We start from the raw sequence: 26,123 nt of genomic DNA, 5'->3' as shown, positions 1-26,123 counted from the left end.
TGTTTTTTTTTCTTGTTTGTTTGTAATTGGTAAAAAGTTATTGCTAATTTTCTTTCTATATGTTAACTGTATTCTTAAATAAACTTTGTTTGTTTGATAAAAGCTCCCTAGTGGGTCATTTGATTCATATCTGAAGTGAAGCATCCCATGCTCACCCTAGCCAAATTTAAAGTGCAAAACTTATGATCCAGGCTAACTTTATAAAATATCTTGGAGTTCCTGACAGGGATTATAACATAAGGGATGTGATGTGTAACTTCTGCAGGTTAGCAATTTGAAGATGATATCTGGGTAGGGAAGATCTGTACATGCAGAACCATCCTAGAATAAAGAATCCATGTTTTTAATCCGGTCCTGAGAGTAGTCAGTGTGTAATAGCAGCTATCACAAGTTAACAAAATCCAACATGCAACCTTCAAGCCGAACTGTTTCTCATCTAAATCGATTAAGAATTGGTCCAATCTTGTTTGTACAAGCACCATGTGTCAGATGTCTGGAGCCGCAGTGACTTTTCCTGCGCCAGGGACCTGAAACTGTAAATAGTTGGTTAATGCTGATCGAAGATCAAATGAAAAACATGTTTCCACCTACTGTTCTATCTGAACAATAAGGCTTCTGTCAACCATGTTGATTTGAAGCAGTTCTAAGAACGATATCACCCAGGGATTATCATCACCGCAGATCGAAGTGCTTTACTAGATGAAATAAAGGGCCCCTGTGTTGATTCAACGAAACAAACCTGTGAACAACAATAAAGATGTGTGCTGCAAGCACACTGAACAGAAAATCATTACTATACTGCTATAACAGTGGAAGGAAGCATTTATCTTTTGATCAGTTTGTGGGCAGAAGGTTTCCTATTCCCAATATGATGAAGTCTGGTAATGAATGAAATGTGCTATGTGGGTCAGCTGAGTTTTCTCATGGTTGGTGAAGTTCCTAGAAGGCTTTGCATGAGGACATAGTAACAGAATGCTCTTATTCAAACACTCTGGCCACAGAAAGGTTACAACACACAAAAGAGGCCATTCAACCCATCTTGTCAATACCGGATATGAAATTAAAAAAAACAGCTGCCCATTCTAATCCTACTTTTCTGCATCTGGCCTGTAAGCTTGCAAGTTATGGCACTTTAGATTTAGATCCAGATATCTTTTTTAATTGATTCAAAGATTCCTGCCTTCACCATCAAACCAGGCAGTGAATTCCAAACACCCGCCACCCTCGGGGTGAAGACGATTTTCCTCATGTTCCCACTCAGCCTTCTATCAACCACCCTAAATCTGTGCCCTCTGGTATTTGACCTTTTCTGCTGGGGGGAAACAGGGCATCCCTGTCTACTCTTTCTAGGCTCCTCATAATTTCATACACCTCTTGGCCTCCTTAGTTCCAAGGAAAAAAACTCCAGCCTATCCAATCTTTCCTTTGTAGCTGCAATTTTCAAGGCCTGGCAACGTTCTTGTAAATCTCCTCTGCATTTTTCCCAGAGCAATTATGTCCTTCCTGTAATGTGGCGACCAGAACTGTGCACAAAATTCCAGCACTTTATACAGTTCGATCATTACAGCCTTGCTTTTATATTCAATACCTCGTCCTATAAAGGAAACCATTCCATATGCTTACTTTTTAACCACCTTATCTACCTGTCCTGCCACCGTCAGGGACCTGTGGATATAATTGTGAGGAGATGTTTGGCTCATAATTTGTATAGTGAGAACAGAGCAGCATTTTGGATGACCTGGATCGTCAAGGTGAAAGCTGACATTACTGCAATGTTCAGCTTTGAATGAGTGACATGAAAGTCAGTCTTGGTGTGACGGTTTCCCCCTTGCTGCTGCTGGGAGATAGGACAGCACCGTAATGAATTGTGTGCAAAGCGCTCTAAGTTCTGGAACAGGATGAAACTCACCAGTTTGTGGTTTTTTTTTGGAGCAGTGAATTAATGCGGGTTTATCTGATTCAGCGGAAGTCACTTGGGTAGAAGAAAGCTTTTGTCGTCGGGATCTCATTTAAGTCAAGGAGCTGGATTTAGTGGAGTCGGCCAGGGTAATACAGGCTGGGCAGGCCAGGAGAATTCATAACTGCATCGGATTCCTGTCGCTCAGTAAAGTCAGGAAGGGTCCAATACAGGAATCCCACCCACCAGTAGCAGGAAGCCAATTAGCCTTATTAATGGGTCAATTAAAGACCCATTATCCCTGAGTCCACTGAAATTGAGTGGCCAGTGATGTACAGTGAGCTCACAGCTTTCTCATATTTCCCGAAGGCTCCCTTTTTGTTGGGAGGAGGTGACAGGCACTCATTTGATCAAGGGGGGCCCCCTACATCTGCAAGGCAGCAGGGGAAAGTGGGAGACGGATGCTGTTGCAATCCACCTGCCACCCCCACCCCCACCCCATGACCTCCCACTCGCCTCTCACTCAGTCTATATCTATCCTTGGGCTGGATTTCAGTGTGTCACCGACTGTGGCTGCCACTCCAATGGTGTTGTCAACACTGATTTGACAGGCAGCTCTTCTTCCCTGCATGGCTCCCCCCACCCCCCCCCAACCCCCCCACTTGCCATAGAAGTGCTTGACAGGTTTGAAGTGTCCCACCTCGTAATTGTATGATGTGGAGATTGAGAGGTAAATGGAAGGGGATAATCCCAACTGGTGGCCAAGCTTCTTTCATGGTTTACCTCCACAGCTGCATGGTGCACAGGACTGGGTCCCTGACAGGAGAGGTGACCCTTTTGTTTTAATTCCTGCATTCATCCAGTGTACAATGGACCTCAGCACTATTGCTACCAGTCTTCCTTTGTGAAGACTGAAGCAAAGTACAAATTTAATTCGTCCATCATTTCTTTATTACCCATTGTGAATTTTCTTATTTCTGATAATAAGGGGCCTACGTTCATTTTTGTTAATCTTTTTCTCTTTATATATCCATAAAAACTTTTACAGTCAGTTTTTAATGATCCCCACGAGCTTACTTTTATACTTTTTTTTTTGCTTCTTAATCAGTCCCTTGGTCCTCCTTTGCTAAATTTTAAACTGCTCTCAATCCTCAGGCCTATTGCTTTTTTTCTTGCCAGTTTGTGTGCTGCTTCCTTGAATCTGATACTATCTCTCATTTGCCTTGTAAGTCATGGTTTGGCCACAATTCCGTGACCACTCTTGAACTTCTGGAGTTCACCTACTTGTTTTTTAATTGCCTACAATTGCTTGTCCATTGCCTTTCCTTTCAGTAATGTTTCCCAGTCCATCATGGCCAATTCATGCCTCGTACCATCGTAGTTACCTTCATTGAGGACCTTGGTCGCAGAATCAATTACATCATTATCCATCTTGACAAAGAATTCCACCATATTATGGTCACTTGTCCGCAAGGGTTCTCTCATAACTAGATTGCCAATAATCCTTTCTCATTGCACAACACCCAGTCCAAGATGACCTGTTCCCTTGTTGGTTCCTCAATGTATTGCTCTAGAAAACCATCCTGTAAGGACTTCAAAAATTCGTCTTCTATTGTACTGTGACTAATTTGACTTTCCCAATCCATATGCAGATTAAAGTCACCCATAATCCTTTAACACACGCATCACGGATTTCCTGCCTAATGCTTTTTCCAACATTATCACTACATTTGGTGGTCTGTATAACCCCCTTCAATGTTTTTTTGTTCCTTGTTGTTTCTTAACATGATCCATACGGATTCCACAATTTTCCTCGAGATCATATCAATATTTAATCAACAATGTAACTCCACCAGCTTTTTCCTTTCCATCTGTGCTTCCTAAACATTGAATAGATGTTTAGTTCCCATCCTTGCTCACCTTCGAGCCAGTAATGCCAACTATATCGTATCTTTTTCCATCTATCTGTGCAACTAATTCATCCATTTTGTTTTGAATGCTCTGAGCATTCAGGTACAAAGCCTTAAAAGTGGGCATTTTCTATGTTTCTTTTCCCTTTTTTCTATGATTTTTGATTTGGACCTTATCTGACTCTGGCCCTTGATTTCTCTGCTTATCACTTTCCTTATTCCCCTTACTTTCTTTTGTTCGTAATTCCCCCTGCTCTGAATTTTTGCAAAGGTTCTCATCTCCCTATCATATTACTTTAAACCTTCTCCAACCACTCTAGCAAGTAGCCCCGCCCCCAGGACATAATCCCAATCCTGCCCAGATGTAACCTGTCCAGTTTTGTACAGGTCCCACCTCCCACAGAATTGGTCCCAATGCCCTAGGAATCTGAAACCCTCCCCCTCACACCATCATTTCTACCATGTATTCATCCTATATATCCTGCTGTTTCTACTCTGACTGCCATGTGATCACTACCTTTGACGTCCTCCTTTTCAGCTTGCTTTCCTAGCTCCCTATATTCTGTTTTTAGGACTTCATCCTTTTTTTAACCTTTGTCATTTGTACCAATGTGTACTACAACCATTGGCTGTTCATCCTCCCCCTTCAGAGTGGCCTGCAGCCACAATGAGACACCCTTGACCCTAGCACCAGGGAGGCAACATGTCATTCTGGAGTCTGGTTTGCGGCTACAGAAACCACCTCTCTATTCCCTTATGATTGAAACCCCTATAACTATTGAATGCCCAAATCCACCACCCCTGCAGCAGAACCAACCGTGAAGAACAATTTTAGCTATTGCTGTATTCCCCTGAAAGGCCATTCCCCTCAACAGTATCCAAAGAGATTCTGCCTAGCTCTCTTGCTTTGCCTGGTGGTCACCCATTCCCATCCTGCCTGTGGTGTCTGAGCCTATGGTGTGACCACCTCTCTATATGTGCTATCCACAATACTCTCTGCCTCATGGATGCTCCTCAGTCTCCCCAGCAGCTGTTCCAGCTCCCAAAATTTGGGCTTCCAGGAGCTGCACTGGATACATGCTGCACACATGCTGGCCGCAGGCACTGGAAGTGTTCCCAGCTGCCCACGTGGAGCATGAAGAGCAGACCACGGCTTGGAGCTCCCCTATCATATCTTATCCCTTTAAATTAAACTTTTGAAAGATGTTTTGTTTCAGACTATATTGAATTCTCTTGGGTCACTATTTCCTGCTCCTTGTTACTACTGAATAAAGCTTTTACAAACTATAAACCACAGAAATTAGCTCTGCGATTACAACTGATAAAAGTATTAAATACTTACCCAACCTTTCTACTTTCTAGTCAGCTCTTTCCCTTATGTCTTCTACTTTTTTGAATTCAATTCAATCAAATCAAGTCCAATTTAAAGTCTCAACAAGTTGAGACATTCCCGATCCAAGCTGACAAGACAGGGTTCTCACCCTCTGTCCTGGGCTTGATCTACATGATTCAAGCTGATTGGAGCAGGCATTGCACCTTGTCCAAGGCTCAATCTCATTTGCATCTTAATCCAAAAGACCAAAAGATGCCACTCTAAAAAAATTACTTCAAATGAAACCACAATGAAACCTTTTGACTTCAATCAAGTACAGCATATCAATACTACACTTGCCATTTTTTTTTTAATAATCCAATTCAGAGTCTCAACAAGTTGAAACATACCCGATCCAAGCTGACAAGACAGGACTCTCACCTCCTGTCTTGGGCTTGATATACATGATCCAAGCTAATTGGAGTAGATATTGCACCTCCTCCAAGGCCTGCTCTTACTTGCATCTTAGCCAAAATGCCACTTCTAAAAACTACTTCAAATGAAGCTAAAATATAACCTAATGACTTCAACCAAGCACAGCATGTCAATACTACACTTGATCTTAGCCAAAAGGCCAAGAAGTACTATTTTCTTTTGGTTAGAGGAGGAGGGAAACAGTGTTTCAGGCTTAACTAAAATATTTATAGGATCAAGGCTTAACTTTTTTGTTTTTATTCCAATTCAATCCAATCAAGTCCAATTCAGAGTCTCAACAAGTTGAGACATTCCCGATCCAAGCTGACAAGACAGGGCTCTCACCTCCTGTCCTGGGCTTGATCTACATGATCCAAGCTGATTGGAGCAGGCATAGCTCCTCCTCCAAGGCTTGATCTCATTTGCATCTTAGCCAAAAGGCCGAGATGCCGCTCTTAAAAATTGCTTCAAATGAAGCTGAGATGTAACCTTATGACTTCAACCAAGCACAGCATGTCGATACTACACTTTTTTTTTGTTTACTTCATTCCAATCCAATCAAGTCAAATTAAAGCCAGTTCAGAGTCCCAACAAGTTGAGACATTCCCGATCCAAGCTGACAAGACAGGGCTCTCGCCATCTGTCTTGGGCTTGATCTACATGATCCAAGCTGATTGGAGTAGGTATAGCTCCTCCTCCAAGGCTTGATCTCATTTGCATCTTAGCCAAAAGGCCGAGATGCCACTTTAAAAAATTGCTTCCAATGAAGCTGAACTGCAACCTAATGACTTCAACCAAGTGCAGCATGTCGATACGACACATGATCTTGGCCAAAAGGCCCAGCAGATGGTCAAGCACTGAAACAGATCACTTTTTTTTTTCTTTTTCCAAAAATATACTTTATTCAGAAAAATCTCAAATAAACCATTGCAAATCTACATGTCTTTGAATTGCAAACAGTGCAGAATTAAAACTTTTTACAGTTCTGTACAAATTACAGTCATAACATTTCAAAACTTAAAACTATATACATGCCTCAAAAATTACAGTGTGCCATTATTGCTCAGATTGGCACACAGTTTTTTTTTTAAACTTTATTCTGATCCAAGCAAGTCAAATTAAAGCCAATTCAGAGTCCCAACAAGTTGGGACATTCCCGATCCAAGCTGACGAGACAGGGCTCTCACCTCCTGCCTTGGGCTTGATCTACATGATCCAAGCTGATTGGAGTAGGTGTAGCTCCTCCTCCAAAGCTTGATCTAATTTGCATCTTAGCCAAAAGGCCAAGATGCAGCTTTAAAAAATTGCTTCAAATGAAGCTGAAATGTAACCCAATGACTTCAACCAAGTGCAGCATGTTTATACTACACTTGATCTTAGCCAAGAGGCCGAGAAGACATTGGCACACAGTTTTTTTTTAAGTGTTTAAATCACTATCTTTAATTTACTTTGGACAAAACAGCTTTAATTACACCTTCCACATTCAGTATCAATTTGCTGATTCAGTGACTTTATTTGGTCTGCGCCCTTGAAACAATTTTCTGTTTCTCTGAACTTGAAGCTTTGCCCCTTCAAGGAGGTGTGGTTCCTTCTGCAGTACATTCTGAAGCCCTTCTTCTGTACTGAAGCCAACCCAACAGAATCCTCTATGAAATCCAGTTTCTTTGCCAGCTGGGGTCCAGGGCACCCGCGACTTGAAGATCTCGAAGCTCTTTCTGGAAGAAGCCACTGCCATCTCGTAACGGCCGCAGGTCGAGGGTGTTCTGCTGTTCCCGGGCTCTCGGTCTGCCTCCGTTACTGCTCCTTGACACCGGATCTCCTGCTTCCCACTTTTTAGTAAACATTGTTTTGAAAATCTGAGTGTATCTTGTTCGGGTCCCCTTTCTGGAAAGGGTGCCTTGGCCAAAAATGCAAATTTTCACACCAACAGCCAATCAGCTTCACCACTCTGCTGCCAACTGCATATTCTCCCTGCGTCTGTGTAGGTTCCCTCTGGGTGCACCGCTTTCCTCCCACAGTCCGAAAGACGTACTGGTTAGGTACATTGGCCGTGCTAAATTCTCCCTCAGCGTGCCCAAACAGGGGCTGGAGTGTGGCGACTAGGGTATTTTCACAGTAACATCATTGCAATGTTAATGTAAGCCTACTTGTGACATTAATAAATAAACTTTAAACTGTTGCTGTGCTGCACAGTAATATTTTCTTTCTGTTTTCTTCTGCAGAAACGTTTCAGATGGTATCCCTGTCCTCCACTCAGTTCACACAAGAAATACTTCCAATCTTGCAGAAGGGCTATCTGGACTCTTCATCAGGGAGTTACTTCCAGTATGACCAAGTGACATTAGTGAACAATACAAAACTTCTAGATCAGGTAATGTTGTATTAAAAGCTTGCAACGTATCGGACAGATATTGAGATTTTATTTTTGACTTAATGTTGATGCAATCATTGGGGATTTTCTTTACTGCGGTACACTCTCTTAGTTTTGCTGATAGTTGCCCTGCTTTTAAAACTTTCAATTCAACGTCAGAAATAGGAACAGAAGCAGAGCATGTGACCCTTCAAGTATGTTTCCCCCCAATAAGATCAGGATGTGAAGATGCCTCTAATGGACTGGGGTAGACATGGTAAGAAGTCTCACAACACAAGGTTAAAATCCAACAGGCTTATCTGATATCACAAGCTTTTGGAGTGCTGCTCCTTCACCTGAGATAAGCAATAAGATGAGGCCTGACCTTCTCCCTCAACTTCACTTGATGTTCATATTCAAATATTTATTGATCTAAGTCTGGACTATGCTGTAACGATTTTAATCAGGCCGTTGAGGTTGGCCTGCTTGAATATGAGCTCCCTGATTAAGGGCCAAATTGATGATCCAATCAGGGAACCCCTTGCTCTGTACTTAAACAGGAATGTCCATTCCTCTGGCATTCTGGATGGAGACTGCATACAGAGAGCATTCTGGATAGTGTTGCTGGATCTTGTAAATAAAGGAATTTTGGACTTCCGCCTCCAACGGCTCAATGACTGGGCATCGTAGAGAATTGCAAAGATTCACAACCCTCTGAGTGAAGAAATTTTTTGGTTTGATTTATTGTTGGAACACTGTGAAGAGTATTGTTTCTTGCGCTGTATATGGACAAAGCATATTGTTCATAGAGAAGGCAAGGAAAGGGTGCAGAATATAGAGATATAGTTATAGCTAGGGTGTAGAGAAAGATAACTTGATATAAGGTAGAGCCATTCAAAAGTCTGATGGCAGTAGGGAAGAAACTGATCTTGAGTCAGTTGATCTGTGACCTCAGACTTTTTTGTATCGTTTTCCACACGGAAAAAGTTGAAACAGAGTAGGTCCTCCACTATACTTCTTGAAGCTGATGACTATCTCCTTCATTTTACTGATATTGAGGAAGAGATAATTGTCGTTGCATCAGTTCACCAGACTCTCTATCTCTTTCCTGTACTCTGTCTCATCATTGTTTGAGATCCGACCCACTATGGTGGTATCATCAACAAACTTGAAAATAGAGTTGGCAGGGAATTTGGCCATGTAGTCATAGGTGTATAAGGAGTATAGTACGAGTCAATGCTAAATGGCTTTCAACCCTTTTTTAGTGATGGAGAAGTGGCACCAACAGAATAGGCTTTGCCGAGATTCTGGGACTTGAAGACCTAAAACATTGCTCTCCCAATGTGGAGCTGAGCACAATAGGAGCAGTGACCATTGACGTACAGGTAAATTACTATTCCATCCAGGTTGAGGCAAAAGAAGGACATATCAGAATAAGCTGGTATAGAAAGTTGCATCATCAGATGTGACCGGGGACAGAAAAACTGGAAGAATGGATTAAAGTTCTCACAGGAAGTAGTGTGAGCAAGTATAGTCAAGGTAACTGTGGGAGATTTTTTAATAATCATTGGGATATGAATGTCGCTGATGAGGCCAGAATTTATAATCCAACCTTAATAGCTCTCAAGAAGATGGTGGTGAACTACTTGAACGGCTGCAGTCCATGTGGTGTAGATATAATCATAGTGCTGTTAGGAAGAGAATTCCATGACTTTAACCCCAGCAACTGTGAAGGAATGATGATATATTTCCAAGTCAGGATGATGAGTGATTTGGAGAGGCACTTGCAAGTGGTGGTGTTCCCATGTGCCTGCTGCCCTTGTCCTTCAATGTGATAAAGCTTGTAATCTTAGAAGGTGCTGTTGAAAGAGCTTCAGTGAGTTCCTGCAGTGCTTCTTGATGATGGTACACACAGCTGCATTGGTTTTGGAGGGAGTGCATGTTGAAGGTGATGAATGGGGTGCCAGTCAAGTGGGTCTGTTTTGTACTGGATAGTATCAAGCTTCTTGAGTGTTGGAGTTGCAGCCATCCAGGCAAGTGGAGAGCATTCCATCACACTCATGAATTGTGCCTTGTCGATAGTGGTCAGGCTTTGGGGAGTCAGGAGTTGAGTTACATGACTTGGTGTCAAATGAAATATTTGAACTTCCACGTCCAGGTTTAGTCTCTGATTGACTCGGTAAGGATTCTTCATTTTGGTTGGTTTAATAGTCACACTGTTATTTGCCCTGTTCACACAGGTCCCAGACTTACTGTAATGGATCTTAAGCTACAACTGCACACCCAGTGTGAAATCACACACATTTTGTATGGGCAAATGTTGATGTAATGAATACTAGAGTTCCGATTGTTTGCCATTGATACGCAATCTGGGCCAAGACCATTATTTGCACAAGACAGAATTTAATGTTTGTCACATCCAAATTTTTTTTTTGTCATTTGGGAGAGAGTGTAACATTTTACTTATTAATTGCAGTTCAATGGTTATCGGTTGGATCTGGAGGGGAAAGGATATAGTGAGGAGGAACTTGCCGAGTCCTTTGCTTTCCTACTGTTTGAAACGGAAGATCAGGTAAAAATAGAAAATGATATTTTGGGGGAGAAATAGAAATCTTATGAAGCGTTATTACACCAAAGACTTTCAAAATGCATTTCGGTGTATTTTTGAAAATGTAGAGGGTAGAGAATTGCATTGTAAGGAAAACCCTTAACACGTAACAAATTTGATTAGCTCCATTAATGGGGATGGCAGTTACTGAAAATGTCTTAATTTCATCCAAATTATAAGAGTGTTGTAGCCCTGTAACACAGTTCTGCCTAGGGGAGGCATGGTGGGTTCGATTCCTGGCTTCGGTCATTGTCTACATGGAGTTTGTACATTCTCCCCATGTCTGCATGGGTTTCCTCTGAGTGCTCTGGTTTCCTCCTACAGTCCAAAGATGAATGGGTTAGGTGGATTGGCCATACTAAATTGCCCTTTAGGCGGATCAGCTCAGGTAAATGCATCGGATTATAGGGATGGGGCCTGGGTGGGATTGTGGTCGGTGCGGGCTCGATGGGCCAAATGGCCTCCTTCTGCACTGTAGGATTCTATGATTCTAATTCTTTGTGGATTCTATCTAATATCAGTTGTACTTTTATATGAGCATACAGACGTTGGGATGGTCTGAGAGAGGGCGGTCCAGTCCAGAGCCTTGGAGGAAGAGGGTTATGTATAATAAGCAATGTGATTGAGTTCATCTGGATTTAATTGCTACAATACAGCTCTGATTTTGATTTCCTTTATGCCGATGCCTCTTAACATTTGTTCTACTGTTGCAGGCAAAAGCTGTCTGTCAAAAAGGATTGAAGGTTGGGAGCAGTAACATTACAAATCTAGGAGATCCACTAAAGGGTATTTTTAAAAAAATTCTCTCATCTGTTTATAAACTAACGTACATACGCACACATGTTGAGCGAATCATAGTGCCTGCATATTACAGGAAGTGAAACTTTTTGCTGGAAGAAAGCCAGTAGATTTCTGTTAGATCATTTCAGCAATGTGAACTTGTTAAAAATAAGCACGTGATTCAGATTCCACGTTACGTATCTGATTTGTACTGCAAGTTCCTGCCTGCCTATGGGGCCAGCAAGTCAGGATTTGCACAAGGACCATAGGTTTAATTAATTATTAAGCTTGTTCCTGCAACTTTACTGTTGCTGCTAAACTTTATTCTGCGTTGCAATCATCTGCAATCATTCCTCATCTAGGTATGCCAGTTTGTAAGTGAATAATTGACTTTTATGTCTTATGACAATCTGGCACACTGCTTTGTATCACCTATCCATGTTTATTCAGAGGGCTCCACTTTTGGATTTTTAGAATGCTTAGTAACAGAGCGTCTCCACTGAGAGATCCCAGGAAAGTAGCATTAGGCACTCTTAACATCATTCCCATAAATATTACAGATTGTAAATCTCCCAAGCTATTGAAAATATGCTTCTGTACTTTTAGCTCCTCCTCCTGCTATCCGTTAACTCTGTAGGAAACAGGTAATTCATCTCTACTTTCACGGACAAGAGTCTGCTTTATTCACGGGACGCTCCTCCCTCTGAGATGAGCACAGAGAGACTCCCTGTGGAAAGGAGGTTCCAAGAAACAAAAGAAAGTTTAGCACATTGACCTAAATAATGTACTAGAGGCAACATAGTTAATTCTACTGAATTTTCTTTTGTACACAGTATATGTACAAATTAACATATATATACACATGCTTATGTTTAAGGTTATTTATTAGTGTCACAAGTAAGGCTTACGTTAACACTGCAATGAAGTTATTGTGGAATTCCCCCAGTCGCCACACTCCGGCATCTGTTTGGGTGCATTGAGGGCCAGTGCACCCAACCGGCACGTCTTTTGGACCGTAGGAGGAAACCAGCACACCCGGAGGAAACACATGGAGACACGGGGAAAACATGCAGACTCTGCATAGTGACCCAAGCTGGGAATCGCACCCAGGTCCCTGGCGTTGTGAGATCTATTCACGTCTAATTGGCGGGGGGGGGGCCTTACCTGGTCTGACCCAGACCCACGACTGAGCATTGATTAATGAACTCGGTGAAGAAGTTTTCTTTCAGTTTCAGTTCTGCTATTGGTTTAAGATTATACTGAAGGACTTGTGTGAAATTAGATTGTTGATCAGTATGTTATTTTTTTTTCTGGTGGAGAAGTTGTAATTCAACACTCCCGAGGATTCTGTTGAAAGAAAACTAGATATTTCAGTCTTGTAATATTGCCGGGTTTTAGACTGTGTGTTTACAGAAGTGTAAACTTGATGTGGTGTTAGTTTTCATTGAGATTATTAACTGACGTTGTGGAAGCTATCTATCTATGATAGTGTCTGTCCATAAAGTACATTGTTGAATTATATTTGAGCTCTCGTGTTTTATTTGTTTTGTCTTTTTTTTTTACTTTGGGTTGGTATGGAATTTTTGGTTATACAGATAATGGGGATGGATACCATAAGCTAGATTGTTGTGCATCCTAATCCGTCAGTGGTAAATGTACACAATAATTTGCTGGGAAAATTATTAGGAACTTATTAACAAATATTGGAGAACTGACTAGGAGGTACAGAGGAATCTTGGGGTGCATGTTCATAGATCCCTGAAGGCAGCAGGGCAGGGAGATAAGGTGGTTAAGAAGGCACATCGGATACTTGCCTTTATCAGCCGAGGCATAGAGTATAAGAGCAGGGAGGTTATGATGGAGCTGTATAAAACGCTTGTTAGGCCGCAGCTAGACTACTGTGTGCAGTTCTGGTCACCATACTATAGGAAGGACGTGATTGTGCTAGAAAGGGAGCAGAGGAGATTCACCAGGTTGTTGCCTGGGCTGGAGCATTTCAGCTGCGAAGAGAGGCTGTTAGGCTGGAGTTGTTTTTCTTAGAGCAGAGAAAGCTGAGAGCGAACTTGATTGGGATGCACAAAATCATGAGGGACATACATAGATAGGGTAGAAACTTCCCCCTTAGAGGGGTCAATAGCCAGGTAGCATAAATTTAAGGTAAGGGGCAGGAGATTTAGAAGAAAACATTCTTTACTCAGAGGGTGGTGGGAATCTGGAATTCAGTGCCTGAAACGGTGGTAGAGGTGGGAGCCCCCGTGGACATTTAAGAAGCACTTAGATGGGTATAGCGTACAAGGCTGTGGACTAAGTGGTGGAAAATAGGATTAGAGCAGTTTGATGGCTGGCACGTACACGATGGGCTGAAGGGCCTCAATCTGTGCTGTAAAACTCTGACTCTAAATAATCAATTCTGGAACAGCAGCAGTAAGATTTAATCAAAAACCTCTATTTAACGAAAAAGAGACAAAGAAAATCAAGTAATTGTATACGGACATGCATATCAAACCTGATAGGTAGGAGATGGGCAGCTAGCCCATCCAACCCACCCATTACTCATGATGACTGGAGGATCAGCTCTAGACACTTCCCGATCCCATTTCCCCAATTATGTAAACTCCTGGGACTTGCAATATTAGCATTTTCTAATATAGAGGCCAAGGGGACAGGAGATCAAACTGCAGAAGGATGGGAATAGACCACATGTTAGAATCAAACAGGATGCTGGAAGATCTCAGGAAGTCTGAAAACATCTGTGGAAAGAGATCACAGCCACAGTTTCGAGAATGAATCCAGATTCCCATTTCCCCACTGTGTAAGTGACATCATTGACTTTTGTAAACCATTTAGATATTGTATATTTACTGCAGTACCAAGTAACTTCTCCTTTTCTTCTTGAGACAGAGGAAAAGCCTGGAGCCAGTGAGGGGAGGGGAAAAAAGGTATTCCGGGAAAAAAGGTATTCCAGGAAAATACCCCTCCACTGGCTCAGATGATTGAAGTCACGATGTGGAGATGCTGCTGTTGGACTGGGGTAAACACAGTAAGAAATCTCACAATACCAGGTTAAAGTCCAACCAGTTTATTTGATAGTGAACTTTCTACACACCTGATGAAGGAACAGCGTTTCTGAAAGCTTGTGGGTTTACTATCAAATAAACTGGTTGGACTTTAACCTGGCGTTGTGAGATTTCTTACTCAGATGATTGAAACCAGTCCAAGCAATGATGTGAACCAAGGACTGTTTCTTTTTTTTCCAGGCTTCTTAATGCCCCCCTCAGGCTCAGAGGAGGTCAGAAGGCTGCACTGTGTGATTTTTCCCTGGGGTGTATTCCACAGGCTCTGTTTTCTGAGGGAAGGGGATCATTCTGTCATGTGGATAAAGGCAAAATACTGCAGATGCTGCAATCTGCAACAAAAACAGAAAGTGCTGGAAAGTCTCAGCAGGTCTTGACAACATCTGTGGAGAGAGAATAGAGCCAATGTTTCGAGTCCGGATTCAGACTCAACATTGGCTCTAATCTCTCTCCACAGATGTTGTCAAGACTTGCTGAGACTTTCCAGCATTTTCTGTTTTTGATTCTAACACATGGTCTATTCCCACCCTTCTGCAGTTTAATTTGAATTTAAATTCAATTTGAATTTGTGGGGTGGGGGGGGGGAGGGCACGGTGGCACAGTGGTTAGCCCTGCTGCCTCTCAGTTCCAGGGACCTGGGTTCGATTCCCGGCTTGGGTCACTGTCTGTGTGGAGTTTGCATGTTCTCCCCATGTCTGCATGGGTTTCCTCTGGGTGCTCTAGTTTCTTCCCACACTCCAAAAACGTGCAGTTTAGGTGCATTGGCCATACCAAATTCTCCCTCAGTGTACTCGAACAGGTGCTGGAATGTGGTGACGAGGGGATTTTCACAGTAACTTCATTGCAGCTTACTTGTGACTAACAAATAAATTTTACTTTAATCTCTTGTCCCCTTGGCCTCTATATTTGAAAATGCTTAAATTGTAAGCAGTGATTTCTAAGCCATAGGAAAGACATCATTAACTTTTTTAAAACGTTTAGGTTTTCAATTTGAATTAGGTTTGCTGCAGTACCAAGTAACTTCTCCCTTTCTTCTTGTTTAACAGGGGTATATCTTTGTAAATATTCAGACTTCCTTCAACCCACACCGTGGTATCATGGGAAGTGTGGCTATATTATAATTTTTAAAATAATGAAGGTAAGGTAAAGGAAAACATTGTGATTATATTCTGTTCAGTTGTGCTCGTGTTGATTGAGAAGCGGTATCTCTAAAGTTCCCTAACCAGATCTAATTTAAACATGTGTTCTTTTCTTCTGCGTGCTTCTTCCTGTTGCTGACGCCACTGTAATGGGTAACGATGCTACAACATCTTATAAATACACTGCCCCCGTTGAATCATGTGGGGTCAAATAATGCAGCTCAGATATCATGTGCAGAGCTAGAAACTTCAGAAAGTTTCTAGCAGAACTAGAAGCTTTCTGTTTCATCCACTAGCATAACAGGATGAGTTTCATTCCTGGCTTACAGTGTCCACCAGATGCCATTCATTCCTTAAACATGTCTCTCCAGGAAATCACTTTTACACGTAGCAAATATTTCTCAGACAGCTGCCCACTTCTCGATGAACAGCAGATCGAGATTTGCCGAGTTAGAATCGTCCCTGTGATCACAGCTGTTTTGCTCTTTGCTTTTCTGTGACAGTTCACCGTAATTCATGCAGGATCTTTGGAATTGGATCCTCAAATATTCTACAGTGTAAGAGCAAAACATGTCTTTTCCCTGATTGCAGGCAAACATCTCAGTACTCCTGTGTTTATATCACACATACGGCCATGTTCAAACACGTCATGTCTTGCAGCTGCTTGTTGAATTAGTACAGGTTACTTTCAGGAACACTGCCATCTGTTGAACTCAACTGGTCAGAAGAGAGAGTGCTGAAAGATGTTGTGATATTAGCCAGTTCATATATGAATTTTTTGATGTAAATGACACTGCATTTCAGCCTTTGGCTGCAAGCATGTTTCCTAAATGAAATAACATCGTTAATACCCCATTGCTTGATCGGCTGGAGTGAAATTTTTTTGAGTTTATTTATTAGTATCACAAGTAGGCTTACATTGACACTGCAATGAAGTTACTGTGAAAATCCCCTAGTTGCCACACTCCGGTGCCTGTTTGGGTACAGTGAGGGAGAATTTAGCATGGCCAGTGCACCTAACCAGCACGTCTTTTGGACTGTGGGAGGAAACTGAAGCAACTGGAGGAAACCCATGCAGACGTGGGGAGAACGTGCAAACTCTGCACAGACAGTAACCCAAGCCAGGAATCGAACCTGGGTCCCTGGTGATGTGAGGCAGCAGTGCTAACCACTGTGCCACCATGCTGTCCAGTGTTCACTCATTGATTTTACTACTTCTTCTTCAGTTCAATTAGCCTTATTCAGCACAATTAGCAATTTTCCACATTCCTTACTTGGGAGTAAACCTAAGGCTGTTTTGATAATTTTAACAGGGTAAAGTGAAGCCTGTGGTTGAAAATTACACAGCGGATTTGACTGAGCCATCAGCCGGTTACAACTGCCACATTTCTATAAACAGCGATACAGTCTCTTCCATAACCAGCCACTTCCAAGCCTTTGAACTGACACAGGTGAGATCATTCTTTTCCACATGTCTGAAATGTGTATTTAATGGCAATTACTCCCTCTCAAAAATTCATTCTCTGCTCGCCACACAATTTCGCTAGAAATGAATTCTGATTCAGTCTGAGGTGTTCTGGTTTTGCAAACATGCGATTACTTTTTAGGTCTTGTTGCTGCATAAACTTTGCTATTGGATTTCGGTATTTTGCACTGTGTTAGTGACCCAGTTTTATTTCCCTTTTGTTCCAGTATTATTTGTATGATTTTGGACAGTGTGATGTTCTCCAGTACCCCCGACAGATTTATCCTTACGCTGTTGTAGAATTTCGGTACTGTGATAACAAGTGCATGATGGCAAGTTCAGCAGAAACAGAGGTGTAAGTTCTCTTTCCTGTCCCATTTGGACTGATGTTATTTTTGTTTCATGACGCACATACAGATGATTGATTGTTAAAAAACATGTGATGATGTCTAAATGCCTTTTCTCTTCCTTTTCCCCTTTACAGTCATGTTCCAGAAATTCAAGGTGAGGTGCTTTTCCTTTAAACTCAGGGGATTAAAAGTTTAAATGTTATTTATCAGTATCACAAGTACGCTTACATTAACACAGTTACTGTAAAAGTCCCGGAGTTGCCATACTTTGGCACCTGTTCAGGTACACTGAGGGAAAATTTAGCATGGCCAATGCACCTAACAGCACATCTTTCAGACTGTGGGAGAAAACCAGAACACCCAGAGGAAACCCACGCAGACACAGGGAGAACGTGCAGACTCCGCACAGATAGTGACCCAAGCCAGGAATTGATCCCAGGTCCCTGGCGCTGTGAGGCAGCAGTGCTAACCACTGTGTCATTAGCATATCCCTTCATTTCAGGAGTGAAATATTTTAAAATAAAATGTTTTACTCTGTGGTTGCCACACATTTTTGAATCTTATTTTTAATTCCAATGTCTCTGATCTGACGTAAGATTTGGAATTCTGTGCATGAGATCCAGTTGCTCAAGAATGACTTGTTGACATCATGAAATGGATTTTTATTGCGTAATAGTTCTGTGTTGCGCTGATGTCGTTCTGTTTCATACATAAGAACATACATAAGAAAATACATAAGAAATAGGAGCAGGAGTAGGCCATCCAGCCCTTCGCGCCTGCCCCGCCATTCAATAAGATCATGGCTGATCTGTCGTGTCTCAGTTCCACATTCCCGCCCTCTCCCCATAACCCTTAATCCCCTCGCTTATCAAAAACCCATCAACCCGCGTCTTAAAAATATTTAGCGAGGCAGCCTCCACCACCTCAACGGGCAGAGAATTCCAGAGATTCACCACCCTTTGAGTGAAGAAGTTCCTCCTCAACTCCGTTCTAAACCACCCCCCCCCCTTTATCTTGAGGCTGTGCCCCCAGTCCTACTGTCCTTTCTGAGCAGGAAGAGCCTCTCCACCTCTATCCTATCCATCCCATTCATCAACTTATACGTCTCAATGAGATCTCCCCTCATTCTTCTAAACTCTAACGCGTACAAGCCTAGTTTATTCAGCCTCTCCTCATAGCTCAACCCCCTCAACTCCGGTATCAGCCTAGTAAACCTCCTCTGCACTCCCTCCAAGGCCAAAATATCCTTGCGTAAGTGCAGCGACCAAAACTGCACACAGTACTCCAGCTGCGGCCTCACCAATGCCCTATACAATGACCTTGTTACAAATCAAGGTGAGGGGGGAGAAAAATATCAACTGCTCACTTTGTCTGTTCCTCTTAATTGCTTAATTCAAACAGATTAAAGGGATGGGGTGGGGGGGAGCAAACTGGATTTAAAAAACTGGTTTGAAGGGAGGATATGGAATGGGAGTTTCCCAGAGAGAATTGAAGTGTCTACTGCGTTCTGTTCCTGAACTACTAGTGTTCAGCCTACATCAATTACATAAAGATTTGATTGATGGGAGTGACATGCAAATTTATAAAAAATACTGAAATAAGCTGCACAGTAATTTGGAGGAGTGAAGGAAGCAGTGAGGAGATATTGATGGAATGGGTGGAAATGGCAAAATAGGTAGATTGAATTTTATTATATATATTACACATTGAATGGGGAAGATTGGGCTGCAGTAGAAGAGCAGATAGATTCAGCAATTCAGTTTCAAAAGTTGATAGTGAGAAAAAGACAAGCAGAATACTGGATTGAGTGGTATAAAATATTTGCCTCAGTTTAATAGTTAAAGTTCAAAAACAAAGATTATATTTGGAGTTTGTTTGTGATTTTGAACTCGGGCAACATGGCAGCACTGCTGCCTCACAGCGCCAGGGACCCGGGTTCAAGTCTGACCTCGGGTGACAGCTTGCATGGAATTTGCACGTTCTCCCCATGTCTGCCTGGGTTTCCCCTGGGTGCTCGGTTCCCTCCCACATTCAAAAGATGTGTGGGTAGGTTGATTGACCGTGCTGAATTGCCCCTTAGTATCGGGGGGGGGGGGGAGGGGGGCTAGCAGGGTAAATACGTGATGTTACGGGAATAGGGCGTGGGTGGGATTGTTGTCAGTGCAGCTCGATGGGTCAAATGGCCTCCATCTGCATTGAAGGAATTCGATGGTTCTACGTTGAGAGGAAGCAGCATAGATTCACTAGGATGAGAAAAGAGCAAAACACTGTGGACGCTGGAAATTTGAAATAGGAACAGAAAATTCTGGAAGTACTCAGCACGTCTTGCAGCATCTTTGGTGGGGGGGTGGGAAGAGAAGCAGAGTTAAATTTTCAGTTTGCTTATCTTTCATCAGAACTGGGAAATCTTAAGAGATGGAGCAGGTTTTGTTAAGCAAGGCAGGGAAATGAGGAGGGGAGGAAATAATCACAAGAAAAAGCCTGTGATAGGATCGGAGGAGGGAGGCATTAAATGGCGAAAGATGATGTTGCAAGGCAGAAAGGAATGGTAAAAGGACAAGAAAATAAAAGGTGTGTCCAGAGGAAACGTAAAAACAAGAAACAGAATTATCACCAACATCTGCCATTCAAAAATAGAAACACAAAATTGGGATCAATAGATGGTGTACTCACGGATGAGTCTGGAAGGCTGTAATGTGGCTAATCAAAAGAGGAACTACTGTTTCATGATTCATTGTTGACCTGGTCAAGGACAGAGAGATCAGTGAGGCATAGAGTGGAGAATTGAAATGACAGGTGACTGGAAGCTTGGGATTATGCTTTCTGACAGAAATCTTTATTTGCTACTCAATGTGATCTCCTCTATGATGGGGAGACCAAACTCAGATTGTGACCCCAGCTTCCAGTCATCTACTGCACTTTCACTGCTACCTCTTTATGTTCTTGGCCTTCTGCACTGTTCCAGCTCAGCATAAGGTCAAATCTTCCAGCCTTCCACACTCAACATTTGAGTTCAACAACAAATCTCTGTCCCTATTTTTCATGGCAGCTTTTGTTGGTTATTTTGCAATGTGTCACCTCCTCTTGACACACTTTTTTTGTCCCTTTACTTGCCCCACTACCATTTCCTTGTGCCTGTCACTATAATTCTTTTTGTCATTTAACCTCTTCTGCCTTCCACCCCATTATATATAACCTCCACTTGCCCTACGTCTGTTTAAAAACTGTTCCATCTCTAAGCACGCATGATGCTGTTGGAGGGTCATCAGCCTGAATGCTGTCAAACCTAAGTTTAAGTTTATTTATTAGTGTCACAAGTAGGCTTACATTAATACTGCACTGAAGTTAAAGTGAAAATCCCCCAGTCGCAACACTCTGGTGTCAGTTCAGGTACATCGAGGGAGAACTTAGCATGGCCAATCCACCTAACCAGCACGTCGTTCAGACCTACAGAGCATTTGCAGCATGTTCTGATTTTATTTCACTGGGATGTATCCTGGTAAAAAGTCTGACAACACCAGGTTTTAGTCCAACCGATTTATTTGATAATACTCACATAGTATTATCAAATAAATCGGTTGGACCAAAACCTGGTGTTGTCAGACTTTTTACTGTGTTTACGCCAGTCCAACGCCGGCATACCCACATCATATATCCTGGTACCAGGGAAATGAGATATGAAAAAAGACTTTGAGAAACTGTGGATGTTTTCTCTAGAGGAGGCTGTGGGTGCTTTTGATAAGAGGTGTTTCAAATGATGAAGGAATGGATGAGAGTAGATAGAAACCAACCATTTCCAGTTGTTGAGAGGCCCAAAATGAAATGAGATTTAATGAAAGAGAGTTAGAACTGAGAATAGGAGACAGAATAAGGAGTTGCCCCATTCAAGGTGGTGATGGGAAGGGTTATCTTCTCCCAAAGGGTTGTTAATCTTTTGAATTATCCCAGAGAGTGTGGAAGCTGAGTCATTGAATATATTTTGATTTGATTTATTATTGTCACATGTATTAGTATACAGTGAAAAGCATTGCTTCTTGTGCGCTATACGAAACATACCAATCTTAGAAAAGAAAAGGAGAGAGTACAGAATGCAACGGTACAGTCATAGCTAGGGTGCAGAGAAAGATCAACTTAGTGCAAGGTAGGTCCATTCAAAAGTCTGACAGCAGCAGGGAAGAAGTTGTTCTTGAGTTGGTTGGTACGTGACCCTAGACCTTTGTATCTTTTTCCTGATAGAAGAAGGTGGAAGAGAGAATGTCCAGGATGCATGGGGTCCTTGATTATGCTGGCTGCTTTTCTGAATCAATGGGAAGTAGACTGTCAATGGATAGGAGGCTGATTTGCGTGATGGACTGGGCTTCATTAATGACTCTGTAGTTTCTTGCAGTCTTGGGCAGAGCAGGAGCCATACCAAGCTGTGATACAACCAAGGTATATTCAAGGTTAAGATAGATATACTGTGGGGGAATTGACGGTTTTTGGGGGAGGTTGGGATCGGCTGTGATCTGATAGTATGGTGGAGCAGGCCTGAGAGGCTGAATGGCTTACTTCTGCTGTTTCTCATCTTCTTGCATTGTCTACAGAGGATTGTGGGATGTAAATAGTGTGTTAATGATTGAATCAAAAATCCTGAGTGCTTTGAAGAATCGGCTAGGCTAGGCTAGACTAGAATAGGTGGTTAAAAGTAAAAGGGGGATTAAGACTCATCGAATAGGGTGTAATAAGGGAACTAGGGTACTGCTTATGCGGGGATAAGTACAACACAGTCTGGTTAGACCAAAAAGTCAGCTTCTGAGTTGTAGTTTGAATGTAATCTGATCATTTATTTTATTTGAAATATAATTGTAGAATTTAAGTCCCTACTCTGCTGCATTAGATAATTTCAATTATTTCCATTTTTAAAATTTGGAACTAAAAGTAGATTTGAGTTATTAGGACTAGCTTGCATATTATGGGGAATTTCCCAGAAACTTCATTGCGGTGTTAATGTAAGTCTACTTGTGACTAATAAATTAACATATCCATTTTTTGTGTTTATGTTTCCTTGTGGCTAGCTGGACAGTTATAGGGGTGTGATGTAGAAATTGATGATTTGTCAATGTGAAGCTCTGTTTTCAGGCATTTGCACTGGCTTTTAAGCTCCACCATTTATATTAAACAGCGGAGTACCATCCTTGGAAAGGACATCTGATCAACAATGGCAAAGCGATCAGTGTGGCTCTGAGGTCAAGTGGCAGTCCATTGATGCCAGTTGTTTTGTAAGTCTGCATGTTTATTTCTTCTTCAGTCCCGACTTAAACTACTCTGGCTCCCTCTCCTCTTAAGAGCAAAAAGTCTCACAACACCAGGTTAAAGTTCAACAGGTTTATTTGGAAATATGAGCTTTCAGCGCGACTCACCTGAGGAAGGAGCTGTGCTCCGAAAGCTCGTGATTCCAAATAAACCTTTTGGACTTTAACCTGGTGTTGTGAGACTTCTAACTGTGCCCACCCCAGTCTAACGTCAGCATCTCCACATCATTGCTCGCCTCTTAAGATGCTCCTTAAAACGTGTCTCTCATTGTCTGACCTTTATCTTTGGGTGGCTTGGTGACAGATTTTATCTGAAACCACTCCTATGAAGCAGTCCGGAATGTTTGAACACTAAAGGTGCGAAATAAATGCAAGCTATTGCTGGCATTTGCCTATGTAATATGAGAGTATGTTTAAGGAAATGGGACAAAAACAGGTTTGCTTTTAGTTGGAAAACTTCTGTCAGGATCTGGAGTACCCATCTATTATTGCTTAACATTTTCGGCTATGAAGAACAGGCTAGCTGATTTTGGGACCATGATGTAAGTACCTGCCGGGAAGTATTCTGATGATGTACTGCTGCATAATAGACACCTGCAGAAGAGTCTTTTCTTTGTTACGTGAGGATAATGTTCTTCCCGTCGTGTATTTTAACTGGTCCCTAATCTTCATATTTAAAAGTTAAAAGTTTTATTTATTAGTCACAAGTAAGACTTACATTAACACTGCGCTGAGGTTGCTGTGAAATTCCCCTGGTCGCTGCACTCTGGTGCCTGTTTTGGTCAATGCACGTAACCAGCACGTCTTTCAGACTGTGGGAGGAAACCGGAGCACCCGGAGGAAACCCACGCAGACGTTGGGAGAACGTGGAATTGAACCCTGATCCCTGATACCGTGAGGCAGCACTGCTAACCACTGTGCCATTGGGCCGCCCATTTTATTTGTTCTGGGATGCGAGTATGACGAACAAGGCCAGCATTTACTGCCCCTCAGAAGGTGGCGGTGAGCTGCCTGCTTGAACGGCTGCAGTCCATGTGGTGTAGGTGCTTTTTTCTATTGTAGTTTGCTAGGCCGTTGCAAAGGGCAGCCTTGTGAACTTAGAGTCAAAACCAGACCAGATGGGGTAAGGACAGCAGATTGTAGTGAACCAGCTGGGTATTTTGCATAAATAAACCTGGAATAAAATGTTAGTCTCATAATTAATTAAATTTTAATTTGCCATCTGCCATGGTGGGATTTGAACTTGTATTTCTAAAGCACAAGCTTGGGTCTCTGAATTAATAGTCCAGTAACATTTGCCAATCTGCTGTGATGCTGTCACCGTGCTAAATGGGGTAGATTTCGAACAGATCCAACAATTCAAGACTGGTCATTGATGAAGTGCTGCAGACTATCAGCAGCAGCAGAATTTTATACAACCACAATCTGTAACCTCATGGCCCGGCATATCCCCCACTCTACCATTACCAACCCTGGCTCAATGAAGAGTCCAGGAGCATAGTCAGGTTGAGGTGCTAAAGATGAGGTGATACGTGGTGAAGCTATGGTATAGGACTACTTGCATGCCAGGCAGTGGCAGTGACATGCGAAAGACAGAACCAAGAGATCCCATAATCAGTAAATCAGATCTTAAGCTCTGCTGGCTTGCTACAATTTGTCAGGAATGATGGTGGACAACTAAACAGATAATAGAGGAGAAAGAGGCTACTTTTCTCAGTGCAAAAGACAAAGCTGAAGCATTTGCACTCATCTTCAGCTGGAAGTGCCAAGTGGATGATCCTTCTCTGGCTTCTCCTGAGGTCCTCAGCATCACAGATGCCAGTCGCCAGCCAATTCAATTCCCTCCATGTGATACTAAGAAACAGCTGAAGGCACTGGAAACAGCAATGACTGTATCCCTCGATGACACGTCGACAAGGGCACTGAAGACCTGTGCTCCAGAACTAGCTGTACCCCGAGCCAAACCATTCCAGTACAGCTACAACACTGGCATCTACCCTGCAATGGGGAAAATTGCCTAGCTCTGTCCTGTACACACAAAGTAGGACAAATATAACCCAGCTAATAACTGCTCAATCAGTCTCTTCTCAATCATCAGCAAAGTAATGAAAAGTGAAGTGTTTTGTCATTTCCAAACAGCTGAGAGTACAACATCATTTTCTGAACCTAACTACCCACCAAAACAGGAAGGCCCCATTTATTCTTTCTTATAATAAATCAGGGACTCCAGCTCCAACACCCTCTAATGGCAGGTTTTTATATAGCACTTTTTAACTAAAATGTTCTTTTACAAAAACATTAAACTTTCAATAGAAACAGCACATCTCCTCCCCCTTTAATGACGAACAAATTGGTCTGGCAGTTTGTAGATTCTCTGGTCTAGAGAGTTGTCTGGGGTAGCTTCGCTTCCTAGCTTGGAAATGGAAGGTTCTGCTCTTCCATTTGCTTCTGTTCAGGCTCAACAGTTGAATCAAGTCTGGTTTCACCAATGACAGTAACAGTGATTACAGTTCAAAAAGTACTTCATTGGCTGTAAAGCTCTTTCAGATGTCTGGTAGTCGTGAAAAGCTCTATATAAATGAGAGTCTTTATTTATGTATGGGATGTCGGTTTAGCTCCGTTGGCTAGATGGTTCGTTCGTGAAGGTGCTGCATAATATAAACGTGCACAGCGTTACGGACAATGTATTAGAGGATTGGTGAACTAACAGAAAGCAAAGAGTGGTGATAAATGAGTATTTTTCTGGTTGGCAATCAGTGGCTAGTGGTGTGCCTCAGGGATCAGTGTTGGGACCGCAATTGTTTACAACTTACATAGATGATTTGGAGTTCGGGAACAAGTGTAGTGTGTCAAATTTGCAGATGACGCTAAGATGAATGTGCAGAAGACGCTGAACGTCTGCAAAGGGATATGGATAGATAGTTTGAGTGGGTGAGAGTCTGGCAGATGGAGTACAACATTGGTAAATGTGAGGTCATCCATTTTGGTGTGAATAACAGTAGAATGGATTATGATTTAATGGTAAAAAATTGCAGCATGCTGCTGTGCAGAGGAACCTGGATGTCCTTTTCCATGAATCTCAAAAAGTTGGTTTGCAGGTGGAGTAGGTAATTAAGAAGGCTAATGGAATTTTGTCCTTCATTGCTAGAGGGATAGAGTTTAAAAACAGCGAGATTATGTTGCAGCTGTATAAGGTGCTGATGAAGCCACACCTGGTGTACTGTGTACAGTTTTGGTCTCCTTGCTTAACAAAAGATGTACTGGCACTGGAGGGGCTGCAGACGAGATTCACTAGGTTGATTCTAGAATTGAAAGGATTGGCTTATAAGGCGAGACTGAGTAGATTGGGACTATACTCACTGGAATTTAGAAGAATGCGGGGGGATCTTATAGAAACAAAAGATTATGAAGGGAATAGATATGAAAGGAGCAGGGAAGTTGTTTCCACAGGCAGGTGAAACTAGCACTAGGGG

General features: G+C 42.3%; 1 protein-coding gene, 1 non-coding gene and 1 pseudogene across 3 annotated transcripts in view; 1 reads left to right on the top strand and 2 right to left on the bottom strand.

Moving 5' to 3' along the window:
* Nucleotides 1–26,123, top strand: part of LOC145355493 (uncharacterized) — a 91,083-nt gene that overhangs the window by 19,114 nt on the left and 45,846 nt on the right. For both annotated transcript variants that reach the window (XM_080207671.1, XM_080207670.1), the window contains exons 2-9: nt 7,816–7,964; nt 10,420–10,515; nt 11,265–11,337; nt 15,452–15,543; nt 16,858–16,995; nt 17,237–17,364; nt 17,494–17,513; nt 22,521–22,617. In XM_080207671.1, the coding sequence (XP_080063797.1) occupies nt 7,827–7,964; nt 10,420–10,515; nt 11,265–11,337; nt 15,452–15,543; nt 16,858–16,995; nt 17,237–17,364; nt 17,494–17,513; nt 22,521–22,617 (782 nt within the window). In that variant the 5' untranslated portion in view covers nt 7,816–7,826. The remainder of the gene's footprint in view (nt 1–7,815; nt 7,965–10,419; nt 10,516–11,264; nt 11,338–15,451; nt 15,544–16,857; nt 16,996–17,236; nt 17,365–17,493; nt 17,514–22,520; nt 22,618–26,123) is intronic.
* LOC145355673 (U2 spliceosomal RNA) lies at nt 5,584–5,765 on the bottom strand. The gene has a single exon (XR_013889025.1). It is a non-coding gene; the product is annotated as a U2 spliceosomal RNA (small nuclear RNA).
* LOC145355670 (U2 spliceosomal RNA) lies at nt 6,851–6,993 on the bottom strand (annotated as a pseudogene).

Source organism: Carcharhinus amblyrhynchos, chromosome 19 (genome assembly GCF_965287045.1).
Source record: "Carcharhinus amblyrhynchos chromosome 19, sCarAmb.v2.hapA, whole genome shotgun sequence".
Lineage (NCBI taxonomy): Eukaryota > Metazoa > Chordata > Chondrichthyes > Carcharhiniformes > Carcharhinidae > Carcharhinus > Carcharhinus amblyrhynchos.
Note: the sequence above shows the minus strand (reverse complement) of the source record. Positions and strands in the feature narration are given on the sequence as shown.